The sequence below is a fragment of the Tursiops truncatus genome, chromosome 1 (assembly GCF_011762595.2).
Source record: "Tursiops truncatus isolate mTurTru1 chromosome 1, mTurTru1.mat.Y, whole genome shotgun sequence".
NCBI classification, from domain to species: Eukaryota; Metazoa; Chordata; class Mammalia; order Artiodactyla; family Delphinidae; genus Tursiops; species Tursiops truncatus.
The window spans coordinates 115,279,570-115,305,062 of record NC_047034.1 but is presented as its reverse complement, the minus strand read 5'-3'; the positions used below and the strand labels follow the sequence as shown (position 1 = coordinate 115,305,062).

The following is a 25,493-nucleotide window of genomic DNA, read 5'->3' as shown; positions in this document are numbered from 1 at the left end:
GACAAAAGGTGGGTTTCTACTGGCTTACCAAGAGGCCATAAAAAAAGACCCATTCTCAATCCCTAGGCCACTGCAGAGATGGCTGAGTAGCTTTTAATTTAAGCTTTAAAGTGAAAAGATATAATCTATTAAATAAAAAAATTGTCTATTAGCTAGATTGGAATTAAGTAGTTAGAGTTTTGTCTTCTGTCTGATTGTTTTTTTAAATTATTTCCCAGCTGGAATCACTTCTTTACATGCCTTAGTTACAGTATATTCATATAGTATTGGGGTATGTGGTAAGTGGAATAATATGCCTCTTCCAAAAAAAAATGTCTACTCCCTAATGTCTGGGACCCTGTGAATATAGCAAAAGGGATTTTACAGATAGAATTAAGGTTATAATTCTATCCTTAGGATAGAAAGACTTTAGGATAAGAAAGTTATCCTGGATAAAATAACGGCTCAATGTAAATATGTGAGCCCTTAAAAATGAAAGAGGAAGGCAGAAAAGATTCAGCAGAGATGCCACAGAAGGCAGGAGAGATGAGGCATAGTGAAGGTCTGAGAGACGGAAGACCAAAGCGGGCCATGTGTCAGGAAATGTGGGAGGCTTTACAGAGTGAGACTGACCTCTTTCTAACAGTCAGCAAAGAAATCAATCGCATGAAACTGAATTTGGCCAACAATCTGAATAAACACAGAAACAAATTCTCCCCCAAAGCCTCCAGAAGAGCTGACGCCTTGATTTTAGCCCAGTGAGACTCTGAGCACAGGAATCATCTGAGCTGCACTGTGCCCAGACCTCTGACCTACCGCACTGTGAACTCACAGATTTGGGGTGTTTTAAGCCACTAAGTTTGCAATAATTTGTTATGACAGCATTAGAACACTAATACAGGGTGTTTCTATTGCTAATTATAGAGGTATAGATATGAAACACCCTATAATTATAGTGTTTCTTATTTTTAAAATAAAAATTTTGAATCCAGCTTAAAATAAATATTAATTTATCAATAACTCATAAATATTATTGATGTTCCAGATATTTGATGGGTAGTCAATTATATGAAAGCATTTATTATTTGTGGATTCTGCTTCTGTGTTTCCTAAAATAAAAAGATCAAGACAAGTTATAACTCGTAAAAGACTTCCTTTCCAGCAAGTCACAAATGCAGTTTGTACTTTCAGGTACCTGTCACATTTTCTTCATTATAATACCTGCCCTTATAGGCCTTTCTCATAGTGCTGCCAGATTAGTAAATAAAAATATAGGATGCCAGTGAAAGTTGAATTTCAGATGAACAACAAATTAATTTTTTAGTATAAGTATGTTCCATACAATATTGGGGACATGCTTATACTTAAAAAATAATTTTTTGTTTATCTGAAAGTCAAAGTATGTGGGCACTCGGACATTTGTTTGACAACTCTGACTTCTTAGCTTTCAAGTTATTTTCACATCTGATCTTTTTCATACTCTGAGGGCACTGACTTCTTAGTAGAAAACCCCAAGGACATTATCCTCTCGATGAAGGCTTATCTATAACTGTTTGAAAAGAGATCTCAAAAGAAGAGGGGGTCAATTTTCAGAAGTTGCAACCATTGTGGAGCCTGACCATGTGTGTATGTGCTAAGACTGATAAAATACCTTGAAGGTATATAGTGGCTGAAAGCACATATAAAAGGTGTGAGCCCTATAAAGAATATACCCAGGCTCGGCAGAACTCCCCCTGGAAAGCCCAAGATCTGCATGGTGAAGCTGTGCCAGGAAGCAATGGATTGGGTTGGCACCTGTTAAAAGCTTTTTGCTAATAAATTAATATTTAGAAACTAAATTTCCAAAGTTTAGATGCGAAATTGCTTTAATATACATTTAGGGAAAACCCACAGAAATTATGACGCTACCGTGTTTGTTGACCTTTTGTCAGAACTGTGGAGTGGAATAACTTTTCCTCTACATATACCTCCATGACACTGCTAGGAAGCATTTCTCTCCTAACATCACGAGCCTCATCTTGTTTAACATTCCTGAGGCTCAGAACTGAGCAGCTTGGGAATATCTACAGAGCTAAGAGATGCTTCTCTCCTGAAATTATTAGCACCTGCATCAGGAGGGCATAGACTACAGAGAAATGGGAATGTAGTCTACAAATTATATGAAAAAAAAGTAATCTGAAACATATTGAAACATCTGAAAAAATCTGAAAACAACATATTTAAGTAGGTTCTAAATATCATGAGAGGAGAATATCCCTCATAGATTACTCTGGGGTATTAACAGTATTCCTGATACTTCACTAATCAATCTCTTGAGGTTTACACTTTAAAACACAGCAACACTCTTCTACCAGGCCTTGACTGTTTGGATATACAACTGGATGAATAGTTGTTCTGGTATAAAATAGCATTTTTCATGTACTCAATAACTACTATAAAATTGAGGCTCAGATCAATAATAAAAATAATAATAACTAATATTTATTGTTTTCTATGTGCCAGACACTATTCCAAGTTTTCCTTATTTATTTATTTAACCCGTACATGAACTTTATGGGGTAGGTTTTCTTAGTCTTCTTAATATTATTATTACAGATGGTCCCTGATTTACGATGGCTTGATTTAGGATTTTTCGACTTTACGGTGGTGTGAAAATGATATGAATGAAGTACAGTTTCAGTAGAAACTGTACTTCAAATTTTGAATTTTGGTTTTTCCCAGTCTTGTGATATATGGTATGATATTCTCTTGATGCTGGGCAGCAGCAGCGAGCCTCAGCTCCCAGTCAGCGCCGCTGTCACCAGGGTAAACAACCAGTACACTGACAAATATCTGTACCCATACAACCACTCTGCTTTTCACTTTCAGTACAGTATTCAATAAATTACATGAGATATTCAACACTTTATTATAAAATAGGCTTTGTGTTAAAATATTTGCCCAATTGTAGGCTAATGTAATTGTTCTAAGCATGTTTAAGGTAGGCTAGGCTAAGCTATGATGTTTGATGGGTTGGCTGCAGTAGATGCATTTCGACTTAGGATGGGTTTACTGAGCCATAACCCCATTGCAAGTCGAGTAAGATCTGCATCATTACATTTATTTCACATTTATGGCAACAGAGGCATAGAGAAGTTAAATAATTGGCCCAAAGTGAAACCGTTAAGATGTAGCAGAGCCAAGATTCATACCTAGTAGACAGATTCTACAGTTTATGCTCCTAAGAACTCTGCAAAACTACCAAACTACAGATGAAGGATAGGTAAAGAGAAGTTAAATTGACATCTAAAAGTTTAAGGATTTGTTTAGACATTTATTTATTTTGACTACTAATAGTAACTTTATTTTAGAAACGGTTAAAAGTAGAAGAGGAAAACATTATTGAGTAGTGACTTGGTTAGCTATTAGGCGTTAGTGTTCATTGAACTTAGTCAAGAAACCAGTAACACTGAACAGGATGTAGTGTTTTATGCCAATGATCCCTTAATGAAGACACCTGCCTTCTGTTCTCTGTGGTCAAGGATCTAAGAAAGTGATAGTTTTTCCTGTGCTGGTCAATAACAAAGCTTTATATCCTTTAGAGTTCAAATATGGTTATCGGGTTCATGTCAGTGGTCTAAGTGGAATGCAAAATAATCTATTGTTGCACAGGAAAAACACATTGGAATTCCTATTGATATTTTTCCAAGGAAAAATTAAGGTTTACTACTTAAAATACAAAGGACACTGGTGCCCTAACTTTTTCTACATCACATGTCACACATCAGATATAAGCCATTGGGAGGGATAAGTGCTTGTTACCAAAGGTAGCAGAGTCCCCCCTCTCCTGCTGCGCCCTTTCAACCTCCTGCAGTGTATGGTATGTGTACCTGCTAGGTGGATTTCCAGATCACATTATGTAGTTTAATAAGGTAACCCTAATAAAATGAAAAAAGTAAGATCTAATGTCTCCAAGTGCAACTCTGGATTAAAATGAATACTGCTAAAGTATACACGAAGGATAAAATGACACAACTGACTTTTTTCCTACTCCTAGACTGAGTTATTTGCCAGAAAAGTTGCAAGTCCATGTAAGTCAGTCAAGTTAAAATCCACAAATGGATTCAAATTCCAGCTCTGACATTTATTTACTTAATTCCTTGTATTGCATGTTCCTTGTCTGTAAAATATGGATAATATTAGTACTTATTTCACAGGGTTTTTGCATGTATTAAATTACATAATTAATGTAAAGTACTTAGAATAGTGTTCAATATATACATTCCCAACAAACATCAATTATTATCACTAATAGTTATTAATTCATATGGAAAGATGTTATTCCAAATTGTCTCAAATATTTGAAATGTCTAACAATAAATATAGTGAATATTTATTAACAATTGGATAAGCATTATTTTGTGTCATAGTCTCACTGGACCTATAAATAGCACCTTAAAAAAACAGAACTTTTATCTGTCAGTCTTTATTTTAGGCAATATGTCTTCAACAGAAAATTTAAGATCTTTTTTTCCACTTTCAGGATTTTCCTCTAAAATAATGTCAGGAAAATAAATACTTAGATATAATTCAACAATAAGTCAATTCTTTATTGTTCATGTAAACAATTTCTCATTTTTGTTAAAACACCTCTAGGGTAGAATTGAAATTTCAGGGTCAAAAAGCTAGCTATCTTTAAGAATTTTATAGAAAAGGAAGGAGTAACTAACTGTATTTTAAAGGACAATCAATATATAAAATTACCAGATACCTTAATATAAGAAATATATTCTTAATAAATCCAATATGATATTCTAGGATATTTTATGGGAGAGGGTAGTTATCGTTTCTTACATCACTCTAGTGTAGAACAGGGATTAGCATACTTTTTCTGTAAAGGGCCAGATAGTAAATAGTTTAGATTTTGAGGGCCATATGGTCTCTATCATAACGACTCAATTCTTCCTACCATTAAAACAGCCTTACAAAAATATACAGTGAAGAAAAGACAGCCTCTTCAATAAATGGTGCTGGGAAAACTGGACAGCTACGTGTAAAAGAATGAAATTAGAACACTCCCTAACACCATACACAAAAATAAACTCAAAATGGATTAAAGACCTAGATATAAGGCCAGACACTATCAAACTCCTAGAGGAAAACATAGGCAGAACACTCTATGACATAAATCACGGCAAGATCCTTTTTGACCCACCTCCTAGAGAAACGGAAATAAAAACAAAAATAAACAAATGGGACCTAATAAAACTTAAAAGCTTTTGCACAGCAAAGGAAACCATAAACAAGCCAAAAAGACAACCCTCAGAATGGGAGAAAATATTTGCAAATGAAGCAACTGACAAAGGATTAACCTCCAAAATTTACAAGCAGCTCATTCAGCTCAATATCAAAAAAACAAACAACCCTATCCAAAAATGGGCAGAAGACCTAAACAGACATTTCTCCAAAGAAGATATACAGATTGCCAACAAACATATGAAAGAATGCTCAACATCATTAATCATTAGAGAAATGCAAATCAAAACTACAATGAGGGCTTCCCTCGTGGTGCAGTGGTTGAGAGTCTGCCTGCCGATGGAGGGGACACGGGTTCGTGACCCGGTCCGGGAAAATGCCACATGCCGCGGAGCAGCTAGGCCCCTGAGCCATGGCCGCTGAGCCTGCGCGTGCGGAGCCTGTGCTCCGCAACGGGAGAGGCCACAACAGTGAGAGGCCCACGTACCGCAAAAAACCAAACAAATAAATAAACAAAATAAACACAAAAAAACTACAATGAGATATCATCTCACACCGGTCAGAATGGCCATCATCAAAAAATCTACAAACAATAAATGCTGGAGAGGGTGTGGAGAAAAGGGAACCCTCTTGCACTGTTGATGGGAATGTAAATTGATACAGCCACTATGGAGAACAGTATGGAGAGTTCTTCAAAAATTAAAAATAGAACTACCATACGACCCAGCAATCCCACTACTGGGCATATACCCTGAGAAAACCATAATTCAAAAAGAGTCATGTATCACAATGTTCATTACAGCTCTATTTACAATAGCCAGGACATGGAAGCAACCTAAGTGTCCATCGACTGATGAATGGATAAAGCAGATATGGCACATATATACAATGGAATATTACTCGGCCATAAAAAGAAACGAAATTGAGTTATTTGTAGTGAGGTGGATGGACCTAGAGTCTGTCATACAGAGTGAAGTAAGTCAGAAAGAGGAAAACAAATACCGTATGCTAACACATATATATGGAATCTAAAAAACAAACAAAAAAAACAGTCATGAAGAACGTTGGGGCAAGACGGGAATAAAGACGCAGACCTACTAGAGAATGGACTTGAGGATACGGGGAGGGGGAAGGGTAGGCTGGGACAAAGTGAGAGAGTGCCATGGATATATATACACTACCAAATGTAAAATAGATAGCTAGTGGGAAGCAGCCGCATAGCACAGGGAGATCAGCTTGGTGCTCTGTGACCACCTAGAGGGGTGGGATAGGGAGGGTGGGAGGGAGGGAGATGCAAGAGGGAAGAGATATGGGGATATATGTATATGTATAACTGATTCACTTTGTTATAAAGCAGAAACTAACACACCATTGTAAGGCAATTATACTCCAATAAAGATGTTAAAAAAAAAATAACAGCCTTAGACAATACTGAAACAAATGAATGTGACTGTATCCCAAAAAAACTTTATTTATTAAAACAGGCTATGGCTATTGTAGACTCCTGGTCTAGAATCCAAGATCCATAAGGGTAAGGACTTTTTAATATTTTATTCACTGATGTATTCCCAAGGTGTAGCACAAAGTCTGACATATAAAAGATGCTCAATAAACATTTGTTGAATGAATAAGAGGATGAAGAGTGGTATGCCCCCATCCCAGGTATCCTTAATGGCTTATGTAAAGGAACATTCAACCATTAATCTGACTAAACATTTAAAAATTTATATTTTGTTACATCTTGCAGATTTTGACAAAACAATATCTCACTAGAAATCTATAATCTGTAGATAGATATACCAATGGAAACTGAGAGAAATAGTTATCAAAGTATAATGACCCTCTAGGAATAATTTTGAGAAAAGGGAAAGAATTAAGTTACATCTCCTTCATTTTATGAATGGATACCTTGGGATATATGCAACATTTTGCATCTAACAGAAACCACAGACCTATGGACTTTATGAGGTATATTCATTAATCAGACTTGGGCACACAAAAGTCTTAATCAACAAGTGGGCAGAAAACTGCCTCATTAGGAAAATATCTTCCCACATCCCCCCTGAGGTAATAGTTAAATAATTGCTCTATTTTATTACGGCTAAAATTCCATAGCAATATATAATCATCTTATGAATTAAAAAAATATTCACACTTCATATGTTTAATATGTTTCCACTGGGAATATTTTAATAGTTGGATATTTTCAATGTTTGAAAGAATAATTTACTAGTCTCCAGACAGAATTAAAAGGTGGAGAGAACTAGAAATTTATAAACACGAAGGGTAAAGTGGCCTCCGTGGGTGTAAGTGAATTTCATGAGCTTATTTTTATGGCTGGTTTCAACTGCAGATGGTTATAAGCCATAGAAAGATACTAGAAAACAAAGGTGAAGGAGAAAAACTATATGTGAAGAGTATTTACAACAATTGTTCGGTTTAATGTGACAATGAAAACTGAATAATGAAATTTAAGATATAAGCAAGGAAAAATGTTCCTTGTATATGCTTACTGTATAAAATGAGGATAGAGGTTAGTAACAGTTAAAAAGTTTATACAAACATATAAATCATTAAGCTGTTATTTAGCATCTGATAGAACTTTAACAATTAAATTCAAAGATGTATCTAGTTATCACCAATATAAAAGATAAAAATAGAAGAGGGACATAAGACTGTCCCCCAAATTATTAAAAGTTTTCCTTTTTTAACTTTTAAAGGATGTTTTTATCTTTTTAATTTTGTTTCTTTTTTTTTTTTAACCGTAACTCTGTATATAGAGTTGGAATTGCTATCCTCATGTACATATTAGAAATCCACGGCATAGAAAGGACTCCATAATATGTGCTTTTTACTAATCATACTACTTTTTAAAAACTCTGACATTATTTGGCTAGGACCTCATTTTATTCAGTTAAACCTAAAATGCCAATGAAGATAGATCTAGGTAGATAGATAGATATAGCAATTATTCCTAAGGTGAAAAGAAATAAAGTAAAAAATGAATGAAATAATGCCATTTGCAGCAACATGGATGGACCTAGAGATTATCATACTAAGCGAAGTAAGCCAGACAGAGAAAGAAAAATATACAATACCGATTATATGTGGAATCTAAAAAAAATAAAAGATACAGATGAACTTATTTACAAAACAGCAAGAGACACACACACAGAAAACAAATTTATGGGGGAGGATAAATTAGGAGGTTGGGATTAACATATACACACTACTATATATAAAATAGATAATCAACAAGGACCTACTATATAGCACAGGGAACTATACTCAATGTTTTGTAACAACCTATAAAGGAAAAGAATCTGAGTATACACAAATATACATATATATAATATATGTATAACTGAATCACTGTTCTGTACATCTGAAACACGACACTGAAAATCAACTATATTTCAATTAAAAAAGTGATATGCTATAATGACTGCTTCACATGTTATCTCTTCTGAGAAGTCTTCCCCAAATAACCCCATTTCCACGATGATGATTTCTTTCTTTAAATTTCCTTTGGAGAAAAGAATTAACATTTTTGACTAACTACTGTACTTGGTGCATCATTTATTTATTCATCCAACAATATTACTTGAGTGATTACTACTTGGCAAACTTCAAGGATAATATAGTGAGAGAAAATCCATAAGGTTTTACTCTTATAGAGCTTACAGTCTCCTGGGGGAGACAGATACGAATCAGTTATTGATCAGTCATTCAAACTAACTCCCGTGTAATTATAAATAGAGGAAAGTCTTCAAAAAGAAAAAAAAAAAAAGGCTTCTTTGTAGGCATATAACAAAAACATTCATTATAGACCAGTGAGTCAGGGATGACTTTCCTCAGAAAGTGTTGTTTGAATTGATATCTGAAAGGAGTTAACTGGATGAAGGACAGACAGAGGAAAGCCACGAGGAGTGTTTTAGTGTGGAGATGCTGACATGGGCAGTACATAGAACTTCTGAGAAACTATAAAGCAGCCAATGTTATTAAAACACAAAAGCCCATGGGAGGGTCATGAGAGATGAGGTGGATCAGCAGACAGGGGCCAGAACACGCAGTGCCTGCAAGGGACAGTGTCCACTTTATCCATGTTTGTTGAGGCCCAGTATTTTTTACTCCTGTTGCCCAGTGTTCTGCTCAGTTTAGAATTTACTTGAGTTTTTTGTTTTCATCTTATTAAGATAAGCTCAGATATGTTTGGCAAGCTCCACCTCCAGCTTCTGCCATGGCTCCTGGGGTACCGCGTGAGAATCATGTGTGTAGTGACCATTCTAACTTTCAAATGTGCCTAAATATGGAGGATAACCAGCAATAAGTCACCTCTTTCCAGACCTTATCCAGATATGATGTAAGCATCACCTTTCACCCAAATACGCTCAGGCACAGGTGGCTAAGGACAGCCACCTCCTTCGTGTATCGGGGTAGTGGAAGAAGGATTCAAAATGTCTATCATTGGGAATCTATTATTATCATTCAAAATGTCTATCAGGCACGTGGTGCTCTGTTCCAAGTAAGTGTTACTCTGTAGAAAAATAATTACTTTTGAAAATAGCTTTTTGAATAGAGCTGTCTGGAATACATTCAGACTATCTGTATTCCATATACTGATCTATAGTCTGGTATAGTCAGGATTTCAGGTAGGATTTTTTGATTAGTTGTTAGATATGCTTGGCAAGTATTTAGATAAAGCAATACAAAATGGGGAAAGAGACATCTATAGTAGATGAGATCTCCATCATTTTCAGTGAAAAATAATTTATTTTGACATCTTCACTAAGTAAAACAAAGAATTGAAAGTTTATGAATAATTTTTAGAAGGAATGTAGTTGCTGCGTCTCCGACGACCCACCTTGAAACCATTTGTGGAATCTGGGAGATGGGAACAAGTTTTTCATGGACCTAACAAAGATGTACTCCCTTTGGTCTCTTGGGCAAGGCAAGATGAAAGAATATGTAACAGGGAAACAGCACAGAATGTAAACTTGGAAAGCATGAGCTTGCCTCTACCATTCAGTAGCTGGGTGACCCTGAGTAAACTTCTTAATCTCTATAAGCCTTAAAATAAATTCCCACTTATTTGAAATACAGTCAAAATGGTGGCTCTTACCCAAATGAGTGTGAATGAATCTCTAATGAATAAAGGTTGTGCACTAACACTGAACAACTTGGGCTCTCTTTTTGAACAGAAACCATCAGGAGGCATGTTTTTTTCATCAGAAGGAATTGTTAAATGTTCCTTTCTTGGGAAGCCCTGAAACTAGACACAACATTTTTATATGAGAAACAGAAATCAAGACAGAGCCACGCAGATAGTCCATTCTCTCAGAATGAGTAGTTTATATTTTGCAGAGAGTACTGAAGGGGACAGAGGGACATGATACATAGTTACAGGGAAGTTAAATATTTTCAGATGTGTAGAACAAGAGCTCAGCAAATGCTAACAAAGACTGATTCAAATAAGGGCTCACTCTTGTTGCAGACCAACTTGGTTAAGGACGCTGTGTTACACTAAGAGGATGAGCAGAAGTAGAAGAATGATCAGAATATGTAGTGTGCTCTTGGCTAAAGTTAAGGATTTTTATGTATTCTTGCTGAGTAGTAGCTTGAAGATTTCATCTGTTAGCTACATAAGAATGTACATAATTAGCTTTAGTTTAACCAGTTCTCAAGGAATTGGTACACTTCTTTAAAGAGCTATAAATAGTAGAACCCCCATAGGTATTTATAAATAGATAAGTCAAGATTATAGTTACTAGATCTAGTGAAAATCTAGTAAAACATTATCTCTTATTACATGCTATTCCTACCTTAATTTCGATGTATTACTGAAGCTTTTGGGAAGATTAACTGAGATGCTAAAAGGGTTTTGTAAAGATTAAAAGACTACACAAACATAAAGTGAACAATAATTCTAATTGACTGTCTTGCTCTACCAACATCCCTAGTGTTTCCCTCTCACCATTTCATTATGTAACATCCCTCAATGTAAAGCTGCATTTATACGAAAATACCAGGGATGAATTTCACCTTGGCTGGTGAAATTCTAACTGAGCTGGTTATTTCTTATTGGACTTGAGAGACCCAAGGGGTTTCTTTTTCGATATTTTTTTGGATTGATAAGTTTTATGAAGTTATTCAAATTTTATGAAATTTTTTAGAACAAGTTCCAAGAAGATTATCTGTGAAGGTATTTCTGATAAGAATATAACTCCCATGAATGGGAATACATAGGAAACTACAAATGTATTATTTATGTTAAGTTCTTTTTTAGGACCACTTTTCCTTTTTAAAAATTCCAGCTACCTGTTTCAAGAAGGTCAGAATAATATGAAAAAGTAGCTAAATGTTATAGGCTCTGAAGTTCTTATTAATACATAATATGGAGAAAAGGGTAGAATACTGAAGTGCCTTGAACCAGAGGTCACTAAAGATGCATCTAACAAATATGATGCCATTAAATTAACACATGTAATTAAAATGTTATCCATGTAATTAAAATTGTTATCCACAATTTAAAATTTACAATGAATAGTGTTTCTAATATAACTTCAATGGGGTCATCTAAAGGACATTACCCAAATTATGATTTTAATTCTCTTCCTTATATTTGTGCCATTTAAAGAAAGCTGCAAATGCACCCCTATAAAAGATACTTAAAAACCAAGTCTACACTAGTAACTCCCAGTCAAGAGATTTAGGAGTATTACCCTCCATGGGACATTTGGTTGTGTCCGGAGACAGTTTTGGTTGTCATACCTAGGTGGTGATGGTGGAGCTGGTGGTGATGATAGAAGTCAGAGATGCGGCTAAACTTCCATACAGCACAGGTGCCACAACAAAGATTTGGTCCTATGTGTTAATGATGCCACTGTTGCAGAATCTTGGTCTATCATAATTCTTCCTTTCAGTTTATATATTCCTATTTAGCCATTAGACACCACAGTAGATAAAATTATCTAGTGTTGGCAAAAATGTCAGAAAACAGACATTCTTATATATTGTCAATGGAAGTATCAATTGAAGTAAGTGTTTCAGAGGCAATTTGGAAATTTAAAAATCTGCCTCTACTTGCATTTGTACCTTTTTAAAAAATTGAAGTTTAGTTGACTTACAATATTACATTAGTTTCAGGTGTACAACAGAGTGATTTGATATTTTTATACATTATGTACTATACAAAGTTATTACAATATTATTGACTATATTCCCTGTGCTGTACATTATACTTCTAAAAAGCACTTCATAACAAATTTATATAATGGGTATATGTAACTGTATTGAAACGATTCTCTTGCAGTATTATTTGTAAGAAGAAAATCAATAAGAAAGTGATTAAATAAATTAGATCATACTCATAATATGCAATGATAAAAAATGGTAGAATTGTATGTTCTAACAAGGAAGGATGAATATGATACATTGTAGGTTATAAATAATTTGGGTTATTTGAATTTATAATCAAATTTCTTGCTTACATTTATACATATGTATATGCATATTTATGTGTGGTATATATGTATTTGTGTGTGTGTCTGTATGCATAGCAAAGGTCTGGAAAGATACAAAGTAAATATTAAGCAAAAGAGTAGTCAGTCATGAAGAATATGACTATGTTTTGAAATGTTCACTTTTTACTTTACATAGTCTTGTAATATTTGCATTTCTTTCAAGCTTGGGCAATTTGCAAAATTTAAAAAAAAGTAATAAGAATACATCACATAATAATAAATATACATAGACATGGTCTGTCTTGTAAGGCTTATGTGAGGAGTTCAGTTTTGAGTAGGTTTTAATAGTTATTTCCTAGTGAAAGGGAATTAAGAGATTGTAGACATAATTTAGAACAATTAGAGGAGACCATCACAAAAAACTGAGTGGAATTCTGGGCAACCTAAAAAGACATGGGTAAAGGAGCAATATAGAAACACTGAATTATAAGAGTTGTGATTTAAATTGAAATGAAAGCTCTCATTTTTTAAAGAAAATGCCTTATTTGGACACAGCTTAATTAGTATTTGCCTCAATCCAGCAAATTAAATTCTTCAATACTGAACATATCTATGAGAAACTTCAATTTCTACTTAAAAGTTAAATTATTTTCACAAACTCTTCTTTATATTTGTGTACTTGAATCTAATCATTTGCACAGTTTTAGTTGAAAGAATTCAGCATGAAAGATTAAAAATACTGAAGAAAAGAAATAAATTATGTACATTATCTTCAGTTTGCAGCTTGCTTTACAAAGATTTAGAAATCTCTTTCTTGTACAGCTCAATCTTTCAAAAGCATGGCTAGGTCTTTTCATGTATAGTTATAATCTTAACATTCTAAATGTAGTGATTCGTAGATAGAATCAGTGGGGTCAGTGGTTCACACTTCAGAATTCTAAGAGATCCTTAATATTAATGAGTAAACACCTGAGGAGTACTTTTATTTGATCAATGCCAAAAATGTTGCTGCTCAAATACCTAAGTAGTTAACACTTAACAGAGTAGATTGAAAGCTTGAATCTTCCTTTGAAACAACATACCTAGGGGTAGAAAAAGCCACCAGTGCGAACTAATTCAGTGCTTATTCATTTACATATTATCTTAAAGGCATCATCATTATAACTCCAAACCAGACATGCCCCAGGGCTCCATTCATAAAAACAAGCAAATAGCATTTACTGGGAATTGGTTCTTACTCTACAGAAGAAATGCAAGGATTCCATGTAAGAATTAAACCCATTGCCAGTTGTTCGATAAAAATGTCTTTTCCAAGTACAAGTCTTCCCAGATTTATTCAGAGAAAGCTGAGAAAGCAATTTTATCTCTCATTTAAAGCCAGGCATAACAAAGTCACCACTAATTATCTATTTAAATTTGAAGGCTCACTTACTTTTTTATCTTTATTCTGGAAAGTAAATACTATTTATTCTATTAAATTTCTATTGCTTCTCTTTAAGACATTTCACACTTTGTTTCATTTCAGTTAACGTTTTCCAGCAGAGTGTACTAGAGACTTTTAACAAATTCCATGTACAAGCACGGTTATCATAATAATATCTTGTTATAATTAAACAAGTGCTGTCATATCTTCACCAATATTTAAAAAATTAGGACCTATGCTTATATATATGTATACAGACACACACACACACACACACACACACACACACACACACACACACACACATTATACTGGCTGAACATATAGTACCTTGCATACAAAATTTTGCTGTGCAAATTATGGTTTTAACTTAATTTTTAATACAAAAGGTAAAGCTAAGAAAGCCGAAGATTGTCCTCCAAATTATTGTGTATTTTCCTTTTTTAATTTTTAAAGAATAGATGCTTTTTCTAAAAAAATTGTTTTGTATTTACTGTATCTTTGTTGTGTTGGGCTGGCATCATTATCTTCATCTTACATGTTAGGAATCCAGAACACAGAACAGTCATATAACTTAAGAAAGATCACAGGGTGTTTCTTCTTGCCTTATTTATTACCATGGTCTTTATTAATGGATCAATTAAAATACACAGATAATTATTAAGGATTTGCTACCATCTGTGTTCTGGGGTGATCAGTAAGAGGGCTGGTAGTTTTACAGTGTAGAGTCCACTCATACATAGAGAATGCATTGTGAATGTGGCTGTGTAGAAAATTCATTTGCAACTCATTGGGCTGTGGCCCCTAAGGTCATGCAATAAGTGGCATTGATTATTGAACAAGTTATGGTCTGTGAATCAAGAGACTCACAGCTCTATGTTGGGTATTTGGATGTGGGAGATGAGTAGTGTAATGCAGACAGAAAATTATCATGTGAAACAAAACAAAGCATTAAAAGTACTATTTCGGGTTTGACTCAAAATTCCATGGGAGCAGGTTGAAGAAAGAGATTAGCTACAAATCTGGAAAGGTTTTCATGAAGTTGTGCAGTAATTAATGATAAGATTTCAGGCAGCAGAGTTTTACACAAGGTTGTAGGATTATTGAGTGCAAAGAACCAAGAAAATATCCAAGGAACGGCAAATATTCTAAAGAGGATAAAGCTCTTAGGTGAGTTGTTTTGTGGAGATATGCAGTGTAAGAAAAGGCTGAAAATAGGCAGGGTTCAGCTAAAGTACTGAGAACCTTATACACCAGCCTATGGTATTTGGACTATAGGCAATGGGGAACTATCGGCAATGGGATGAAGAAGGTAGGTCATAGACTCAACTTCATGAACGTGAGTTCCAGCTCAGGTACTTACTAATTGTTCGGCAAACTGTGTAACCGCTCTATGCCCCAATTTCTCCAACTTCAAAATAAAATAAACCACACACACACACATTTTTGAGTTGTTGAAGGATTAAGCTAAATGTGCTAATATATGGAGAATGTTTAGCTTAGTACCAGGAATATACAAGAGCTTAATATTAACGTTCTTATTTTTCTTATTAATTGCTCTCATTATGTGAGCTGAGTTTGGAGCAGTTTATTCTGGATAGATTAAAATGAAATGGTACAGAATGGCAGCAGAAACACAGATTAGAAGGCAACTGAAAAAGTGGCAAGTTAAAATGAAAAGGTGAGCTTTAGATTAAGACAGAACTAGTTTAAAGTTCTAGCCTCATTATTTATTTGTAGATTTCAGTGCCTTGGGCCAATCACCTAACATTTTGAATCAAATTCTATTTTTCATAAAATGGGATGATGACAATGTAGGTGATTTAAGGAGACTGAGTATTGAAGTATTAGCTGTCTGTTTTTAAAATTAGTAGCTGCTCAACAAACTGTGAATTTAAAAAAATCCCTATTATTGTTATTAATACTATAATCTTAGTAAGGAATAACAATGACTCAAAGGGATAAAAAAGGCCTGACTGTGAAAGTAGAGAAGAAATGGATAAGTTTATGGAGGTAAAAATTTGGTAAATAGTTAATGACATGTAGACTAGGGAGTGATGAGTCTATGAAAAGATGATTCTTGAATATTCTTAATAAAAGACAGATTATGATAATTTTGTGATTTCTGGTACTGCCTTATTTACATTTTGTCTGTGCCCTTTGTTTTCCTTCAAAAGGAATCTGGCACGCTTACAGGGCTGCTTGGGAGACACTTAAGTTCACACTAAGAATCCACTGTATGGAAAGTATACTCTGCTTCTCTCCCCATCCACAAACGAGTTCCTCATCTCCATGACGACTTCCTCTTCCACATCTCACTGGTATCATTTATATTTTATTATATGATATTCTTTGTCATTTGTTTCATCTTGCTTTCTCCTCATTGATACTATAGTGGGCAGGGAGTAATTCTTATATTTCCTTTGTTCTCCCATCATGCCCAGACCACCCAATTAACATGGTGACCTTAATGATATGGACTGGCATCCTGTCCTACCAGAATATCCCCAAACATAGGATGACAATTTTCAATTCAGTAAATCTGTATAGATGACTGTTGGGGTGGCATGGTTGATTCTATGTTCTTTCATTGGTAAAGCTCAGCTCCTCTGCTGCTGGGGGCTGGAAGGGTCTGATCAGCTCTTTCGGATGGAGAGAGCTTCACGACATCACTTTGGTTTAGGTTGGTTCTTATTACTGCTGGTAATCTTGGCTTATGTGATGGCTTACACTTAGATGGTATATGTGATTTTTTTTAGTGTTTATAGTATTTCATTTCCATCTTGGCCCCTTCCATTTTTCAGAGAGGGCCAGCCACGCCACCATTCAACATCACCTGTGCTCAGCCTATTTTCTTGCTGTGTATAACTTCACTTGAGCTGACAACCTTCTGGGCAGCACTACAACTTTTCTTCCCCTCTCTAACTTTTTTGTGCTTATAGGATAGCTGAAGCCTTTGTGCGTTCGCCCCGTCATTTTATTCCCAGGCACACTCTATAATAATCCTTTTCCTCCCTGCTGTCAAGGGGATAGTCCAATAAGCATGCAGCCTGCAGAAAACTAAAAGCAAGTCTAGGCTCTATGTTCACACTTGATCCAAAGTCAGGGGACATATGTCAAGCTGTCATAAAAATTGTTCATATGTTGCTCTTGTATATCAAGGAGACATGAAAATTCCACAGTCACATCAATCCGGGATCAAGATGAGAGTTTTACTCTTACTATTTCTGATTCCATTCTTTACAGACCTTTTGGAGTACTCCTTCACAATTTGAACTTGTCTTCATGGAGATGGGGGAGTACTTTTTTTTTTTTTTTTGACTGACAGGGTAAGGAAAAGCTTTTCTAGAGAACAATGCACTCCCTCAAAGGCCAAGGACTCCTAACTCTGAGACACGACCCTCTCAGCCCCACTCTTTAGTCCCCTTACTGGGCTACAGCTGGTCCTACTGTTTCTTTGAAAGACCCATGGGAAGTGTCAGGTCCAAACTATTGGTGGCTCTTTTTCAAATGTCTGGGTGCTCAATATTTCTTTTACTTTATCTTTGAATGCAATACTATTCTGGGACAACAGGAAAACTTTTACTTAATGTTGTATCATGCAGCTGAATAACAATAATAATAATAATAGTAATAATAGGCCAGCATTAGCACAGAAATCCAGAGATCACTAGAGTAAAGGAATTCACTTTCATTCAATAATTAAAGAATTTCTGCTGTTTTCAAAGATATAAAAAAGATAAACAGTATTCAGTTTTAGACTCAACCGAAAGGCCTTATCCATTTCTTAAGTAGCCTGACCCTCTAGTTAAATGAATGATCATCATACAGAAACCATATGGAAGATATATTGGTTCATTAATTTCAGACTAGGACAGTGTGACATTGTTCATTTAGGCTTCTAGGAAAGTTTACAGGACTCATTTTTAGATAAGCCCATCTAAAGTCTGTCCATCTTACTATAAGATAATCCAAAGTTATCTTTTCCCTTATAGAAGCAAAAGTAAAAAAAAATAATTTCAGGGAACACTTTCTATTTCTTACTTTAGAGAAATACGCTCCTATTTTTCCTGTTTTCAGGAACTTTCTAGCCCACTACTTTCCTCTAAACTCTAAGAATCACTGATCCAAAGAACTTTCACTTATACAAAACAATATGAGAGATGGTCCACTCTGTAGAGAAGGAATCAGTAAAATTAGAAAATTTAGACAGTGCTTTCACACAAAATACTCATATCAGGGCAACGCATGAAAATATATGGATGGGACACATTCAGCCTCTATTCTCATGTGGGTTGAAAATTTTGGAATTCTAAATAAACTAACTCTGAAACTGTTTTAGCTGAAATCTTGCCAATGTTTTCTTTTTATATTACTAGATTCACTGTGAGAATTATAAACAATTTTCTGTGATGATTAGGAAATACAGTTACTGAATGCACTTTATTTCACCCACACCATTAAAAAGTAAACCTTGAAGAAAATTCTCTGCTTTGCATTTCAAGTCTTTCTCCATTTAGCAGCTTCCTCACACCCATAAAAACACATGGGGAGAGGCTTCCCTGGTGGCGCAGTGGTTGAGAGTCCGCCTGCTGATGCAGGGGACACGGGTTCGTGCCCCAGTCCGGAAGGATCCCACATGCCGCGGAGCGGCTGGGCCTGTGAGCCATGGCCACTGAGCCTGCGCGTCCGGAGCCTGTGCTCCGCAACGGGAGAGGCCACAACAGTGAGAGGCCCGCGAACCACAAAAAAAAAAACAAAAGAAAACCAAAAAAAAACACATGGGGAGAAGAAAAAAATTCAAAAAAGATAGCTAGCTGATGGTCAAAACATATGGGACAAAGTTGTCCAAAATACTGTCACAACTCCTCCATTGACAATTCATTCTATTGTAGAGCCTTGTCAGACCTCCCAGATTCATTGACAGACTATTATATTCAGAGAGGCTTTGAAAACTTACGGCACTTAGAAATGCTCTGGAGACACATAAAAATGTCTTTATTTAGAATGGAACACATAACACCTGCAAAATTTGTAGGTTTGAAACCACTTCCAATAAGAATTAAAAGGCCCTCTTCCCAGCTGAAATAGGGCTATCAATACATGACTTGCCTGCTCATGGGAAATAGTGGGTTCTTGTCTCTGATGTCACAATTTAGTTTAAAATCACTTTCGTGATGACAGGGTACATAAGGATGATAAAACTATAAAGATGACAGTCTAATCTTCAAAGATCACTGATCATTGATAAAAGATTAAATAACGTAAACATCTGAAATGCCAGATTATCAGCTGGTTGGCACACTCTCAGTATTGAAGTATGCTGAGATACTACTGATAAGTGAAAAATTCTTTTTCTACATGTAATGCAAAAATACAGCCTCCCAAGAGGGGCAAATTAATTATAATAGCTTTGAGTTTAAAATGTATATTTTTTCTCAATAGTGATGCAATATATGTCCAGTATTAATAAATGATTTATTGTAAAGTGCTCAAAATTATTTTTCCCCTCAGAGTAATGCCTAATTGTTGAGAATTTTAAGCACCCTTAAACTGTAACTTTTTTTGAATTCTAGCCGCAATTTTATGTATACTTACAAGGATGATTAGACATGCTGGTCCTATAAAACTCCAAATAAAGTTGTTTTCTGTGCTAAGCCAACATCTGAAAAGTAAATAAGAGATAAAATCTACATATATGCTTGTACGTACTTCAACAAAGCAAAATTTTCAATGATATACAAAGCTTATTCAGAATTGCATTCCAAATATTTACGAGATCATCTTAACTTACACTTTGGTGGTGCCATAATACCTATATCCTAATGATGCTGAAAATCCAACTACCACAGCTGGGCTGAGATAGCCAAAGATATAAAAATTCTTGTGCAAAAATCCCTTGTTGTAGATGACTCCTACAACAATGAGATAGAGATGGATGCCTTCAATGCACATCCATGCAAAGGCAGCTAAAAAGAAGTAATGCAGCAGCCCGGCAATGATGGAACAGAAGAGCTAGAAAGCAAAGAAAGAAACCATAAGCAATGTGTACTTTAACATTATTGCAACATAAAATCTTGACTTTCTCCATAAATTATGCCATTTTCTATAATGCTTGGTCACATTAAAATATCCTTGTCAAGTGTCAGTTTTTTAAATTGTACCATTTCCGACTGATTTAAAAGAACTGTGCTTCATCGATGTGAAACATTCACCAGTCCTGTAATAGAACTAAGTTGCTGTTCTCGTCCAGAGATTTATACTTTTTATACACTTATATTATGTGATAAATTGTGGATTAGTCACATGATTATCTCACAGTAACTGTTATGATTTGAGTTGATTTCTGTTTTGGAGCCGCCTTTACTTCCCTTTATCTTAATCATGCTCAAAGAATGGAAATTACTGCTAATACTATGTTAAACAAAACATTATAAATAATTAAGAGAAGGCACTGAAGTTACAAAACAGACAAATGATGATATATTTTACAAAAATATCCATTATATGATCACTTGAAGTTACAAGATTATCAGGTAAATTTGAGATGGATTTCAGTTAAATATTATGTATTAGTATTGACTTCACACTTAGAACTAGAGCTAGGCTTATAAGAAATAACAAAATGTAATAATTATACACTTCTGTAGTAACAGAACTAACACAATCTATTACTGGTGGGATAACACAACATTTACATACTGCACTTAATAAAATAGAGTATAATTGAAACATAATGAGATTACCTACTAAAATATATTCGAGAGTACTATATAAGGTTGGGGATGGTGATTAAAATTTGGGAACCAATGCAGTGAGGAAGTGAGATTTGAAATACGGCCTTAAAATGGGAAGAATTTGATAGGTGAAATAGAATTGAAAATAAACACTGGTGAAATAGAATTGAAAATAAACACTGTAACGAATAGTTTTGTGGTGAGGATGATGGTGGGGTGAAGCTGAAGGAGGAATTGGGCTTTGGAGGATAGTGGGAGGTATACAGAATTGACACGTGTTATAAATACCACTGCAAAACAAACAAACAAACAAAAACATACGGAGTTTACAGTCTTCTGTAGGCTATTTAAAATAGGTGCTTTGTGGCATCTACTTCAGAAGAAAACCTTGATAACTGATGGTTAGTCTCAGTACTTGAAAGATGACTAGTAAGAATGGAAATATGGAGGCAATTTAATGTTTTGTGGCCATGTTGATGCACTTCTCTGGTCTCCAGCGGCAGGGCAGGCTGCAGCTGCTATACAGGAAAGCCACTGATATGCTCACGTTCCCTGATGGCTGCTGACAGCCATTGACTGAGCACAGCAAGACATTCCTGTTCTTGAGAGACCTGCCAGGTGACTTTGGCTGACGGTCTTCTCAAAGGACTCCTTGACAGGAAACCCGGGCTTTCCTTAGAACTGCACTGCTGTGTAAAGCGCTTCTACTCACTCATCCTTTCACCTTTCTTTCCTTCACTCAGGCTCAGGCCTGCATCTTGGTCTGATGGCTCTCCAAGTCTCTCTCTTCCCGTTTTCTCTCACAGCCATTTCGCTTAATAAATTTATATTGTTTTATCCCACTTTAGTGTCTGCTTCGAGGATGACCCAGACTAGCTCAAGATGGGAACTATTTGATAAGGCTCTAAATCAATAATGGTGGAAAATGGTTAGAAAAGTGCATTTACTAGGTTGAGCTAATTCATCATATTTCAACCTATGAACCTTAGCCACTTTTGTGTTCCGTCCCTGTCTTGAGATAAACATTTTTTCCAACTCTCTCTCTTTCCCCTCTCTCTCCCCTCTTTTTGTTTAACGCCCATGGAAAAACAAACCAAAACAAAACAAAAAACAAAATAAGGTTATTTCTTCAGTTTGTTGACAAGTTTTTGCAGTTCATCATAATGAGGGCCACTGTGGTTAACGGAATTACTAAGCAAGTTGTTCAGATATATTAGCATTCTCAAACTTAGAAACACCTTAAGAACAAAGTATATCGTGTATTTGCCCCATTAAGCCCTTAATTCCAATTCATGTTTCTATGACATATATATTTAGGAAAGTAAAAACTTAGAAAATAAAAATAGAGAGTAAGGGAGATCTACATACCTTATTAGTATTTGTATTGATCCCAACAAGAAAAACAAGTTCAGCAAGGAATAGGCTACAGCAGAGATTTTTGTGAATTGTTGTCCTGGTGCTTTGAATTTCACTGAAGAACCAGAAGGTAAAAATACATATGGCAAGGCAAATCAGTGAAATAATTATTCCTAGTTGAGTGATCCTTGTAAGAATATTATAATCTTTAATACCCTAAGGGAAAATAATAATACAACTGTTAAAAGAATAACTCAGTAGCTCGTCAAAGGAACTACAACATATAATGAACTTCCCTTTTTGGTGAAACATTAAACTGTTCCTAAAATGTAAAAATACAAATGTGCATTTAGATGAGAACATTTTGTACTTTTGAAAATGTTCAACATTCAGAAAATCTGATATAAATCATGTAGCACTTTAAAAGTTCTGTAATTAGTGATTTTTTTCCCTAAGCATAGTATATATTAGTACATGGTTTAACAATGTTATCACCATCAGTTTCTTGATATTAGAAAGGCAATTCATTATTGTAATGTGAAAATGGTTAATTAAAGCAGCTTTATCAGTGGTAAGAACAAGTAATTTCTATGCAGTAATTCATTTAAACACATTAAACAAAGGTATCAGAAATGCTGAATATGTAGAATAACAAAAGAGTATAGTTGCGAGACTTTGAAATTGGAAACGATGGTTTCACTCTAACCAGATGGTTTTAAGAGGCATCTTTGTTTATATAACATTCAGAAAAAAAATCATCTTTGTTACTGACATTAGGGTTAGGCAGATTTATTTAGTCATGATATGTATTTGATGGATTTTAAGTATTGTATGGAAATGAGCCTGTAATCTAAAGATTCCAATACAAGGATATAAAATAAAAACCTATATAATGTAAAAGCAAGATATTACTGATGTAAAATACATATTATGAAGCTATTCACCTTAGAAAGATTTTTCATGTTTAAAAATCTTGTGGGGTTCTACATTATTAAAACATGGTATTTGTTATGAATGTGCTAATACTTATTGACCAAGTATCAAATATTTTTAATGAATTTGTCATCAGTAAAAATAAACTTTCAATACAAAGGCAAAAGCCCTTGAAGTCCATGATACTTTAAAATGTATAAATGGTCCTTAAAAGCCACATTAAAAACTAAGTCAATGGATAGATATTTAATACACAGTCTACTAGATAGTATAGATTAGGTAAGTCTTACACTAAGAATAACCAAAGATCCAAACTAGATATGTCATAGAAGGCAGGTAAGAAAAGAAAGACTAAAAAAAAGGTAATGTTGAGATTGTATCAGTAAATTAAATATGCTATTTATACCCAAAGAAAACATATAAAAATTAAATATTCTCTTGAACGACATAAAGAAGAAGAAAAAACAGATTTATAAATATGAATTGGAAAATTGGCTTACAATAGAAGAACCAGAAGACATCAAAATTGCAAAATGTGTCAGGTGGTTACAGCTGCATGAGGTGTGGGTCTCATTTGAGTATGTCACCTCACAGCCCTCCGAAGACCAGCTGCCATTCATGGTGTCAGGTAAGTAGTTCCAAAATGCACATTGACTCCTATACTTATCTGTGGTCTGAAAAAGAGACATTTTACTGACAGGAAAAAGAGAAAAATTTATACATACGACATCGTTTTGGTTATATTTAAAATACCATTTTGCATAGCAATATAATTAAAACCATGCCTAAAAAGTAAAGCATAAAATCAATGCTAATAAGTGAATGCTACTGTTGTGTGAAAAAATTGAAGTTTATACTGCAATCATGCTATATTTTATCAATCCTGTGTCACGCATTTGTGAGAATTATTGTCAATTGAGATCATGTATGTCATTTAGAATGGTGCATGACATATCTCATTATCTTCGATAAATGTTTATTGGATGTGCACTAGATATTAGTCATTGATCCAGGTGCTAAAAATACAGCACTGAACAAAACAAAAAAATTGTTTGCGTTTTTTTTTTGTTTTTGTTTTTTGCGGTACGCGGGCCTCTCACTGCTGTGGCCTCTCCCGTTGTGGAGCACAGGCTCCGGACGCACAGGCTCAGTGGCCATGGCTCACGGGCCCAGCCGCTCCGCGGCATGTGGGATCTTCCCGGACCGGGGCACGAACCCGTGTCCCCTGCATCGGCAGGCGGACTCTCAACCACTGTGCCACCAGGGAAGCTCCGTGTTTCCGTTATTGACCTTACATTCTAATGAGGAGATAAGAAATTATTAAAATAAATAAGCTAGGGAAAGGAGAACAGAAGTAATCTGAGGAGGCTTTTCCTAGGAAATGACATTTAAGCAAATACTTCAGTTAAGTGAGAGTGTGAGTCCTAAAGACTTGGGAACAGAGGGTTCCGTACAGTTTGAATAGAAAATGGAAAACCTCTGAAGTGAGACTCAATGAAGGTCTTCCAGAAACATCTAGAAGCCAGTGCAGTTCAAGCAATGAATGAGGTAAAGGGTACTGAGTGTAAGGTCAGAGATAGACAGGGGCTGATCAAATAGACTACAGGAAGGTTGTTCAATAAATAGCAGAGTTCTCCTTATCATATATTAATATTAACTAATCATAACACAATACTTAATGCACTGTAAGTTTTAATAAGTTACTCATAGAATGCTGTATACCTATGCTTGTGTCTTGTAGAAATAAAAACTGTTTACAATTATATAACAATTTATAGTTAACTAGGTGCTTTCTTACCTACTTTGTTTAATTTGATCCTCAAAAGAGCCCTGTGAGTGGGTATTATGTTGAGAGACCAAGAGATGTCAAAAAATATATGCAAGACTAATCATTGATAAGTGGAGTAAAACAGAACCAAATGCAAATCTTCAGACAACTATTCATTAAAGAAAATACTAGTTGAGTATCAAATATAGGCACTGTGCTAGGAGCCACGGATTCTTAGTTGAAAAGATAAAGCATCTGCCCTCAAGGATGACAGAAGCCTAGATGATTTTAATACAATTAGACAGTTGCTTTAATGGCCTATATAGAAAATCCAACACTTAGATCAATAGTTGGAGCACTGGCCAATTTGATTGGAGTACGTCTAGGAAGACAGTGATTGAACTAAAACTGGAGAGATGACAAGAAATTTTTCAAAGAGGTCACGCTATGTGAAGAAAATTGAAACTCTACATCCAGTTGCCCCAAAACTGCCAGGAAAATACCCAATCCCACTCTTGTTAAAAAACAAACAAACAGATAAGCTAGAGGAGCCAGAAGGACTCTAGAATTGAGGAACTAGAGTCAGCTGAGAGTGCATC

General features: G+C 35.1%; 1 protein-coding gene across 6 annotated transcripts in view; it reads right to left on the bottom strand.

Annotated features, from left to right (window-relative positions):
- The window catches only part of ADGRL4 (adhesion G protein-coupled receptor L4), a 121,827-nt gene that overhangs the window by 10,239 nt on the left and 86,095 nt on the right, over positions 1-25,493 (bottom strand). For all 6 annotated transcript variants that reach the window (XM_073787995.1, XM_073787985.1, XM_073788000.1 and 3 more), the window contains 4 exons: positions 23,627-23,800; positions 22,206-22,409; positions 19,895-20,115; positions 19,699-19,765 (listed from right to left, as the gene is read on the bottom strand). In XM_073787995.1, the coding sequence (XP_073644096.1) occupies positions 19,699-19,765; positions 19,895-20,115; positions 22,206-22,409; positions 23,627-23,800 (666 nt within the window). The remainder of the gene's footprint in view (positions 1-19,698; positions 19,766-19,894; positions 20,116-22,205; positions 22,410-23,626; positions 23,801-25,493) is intronic.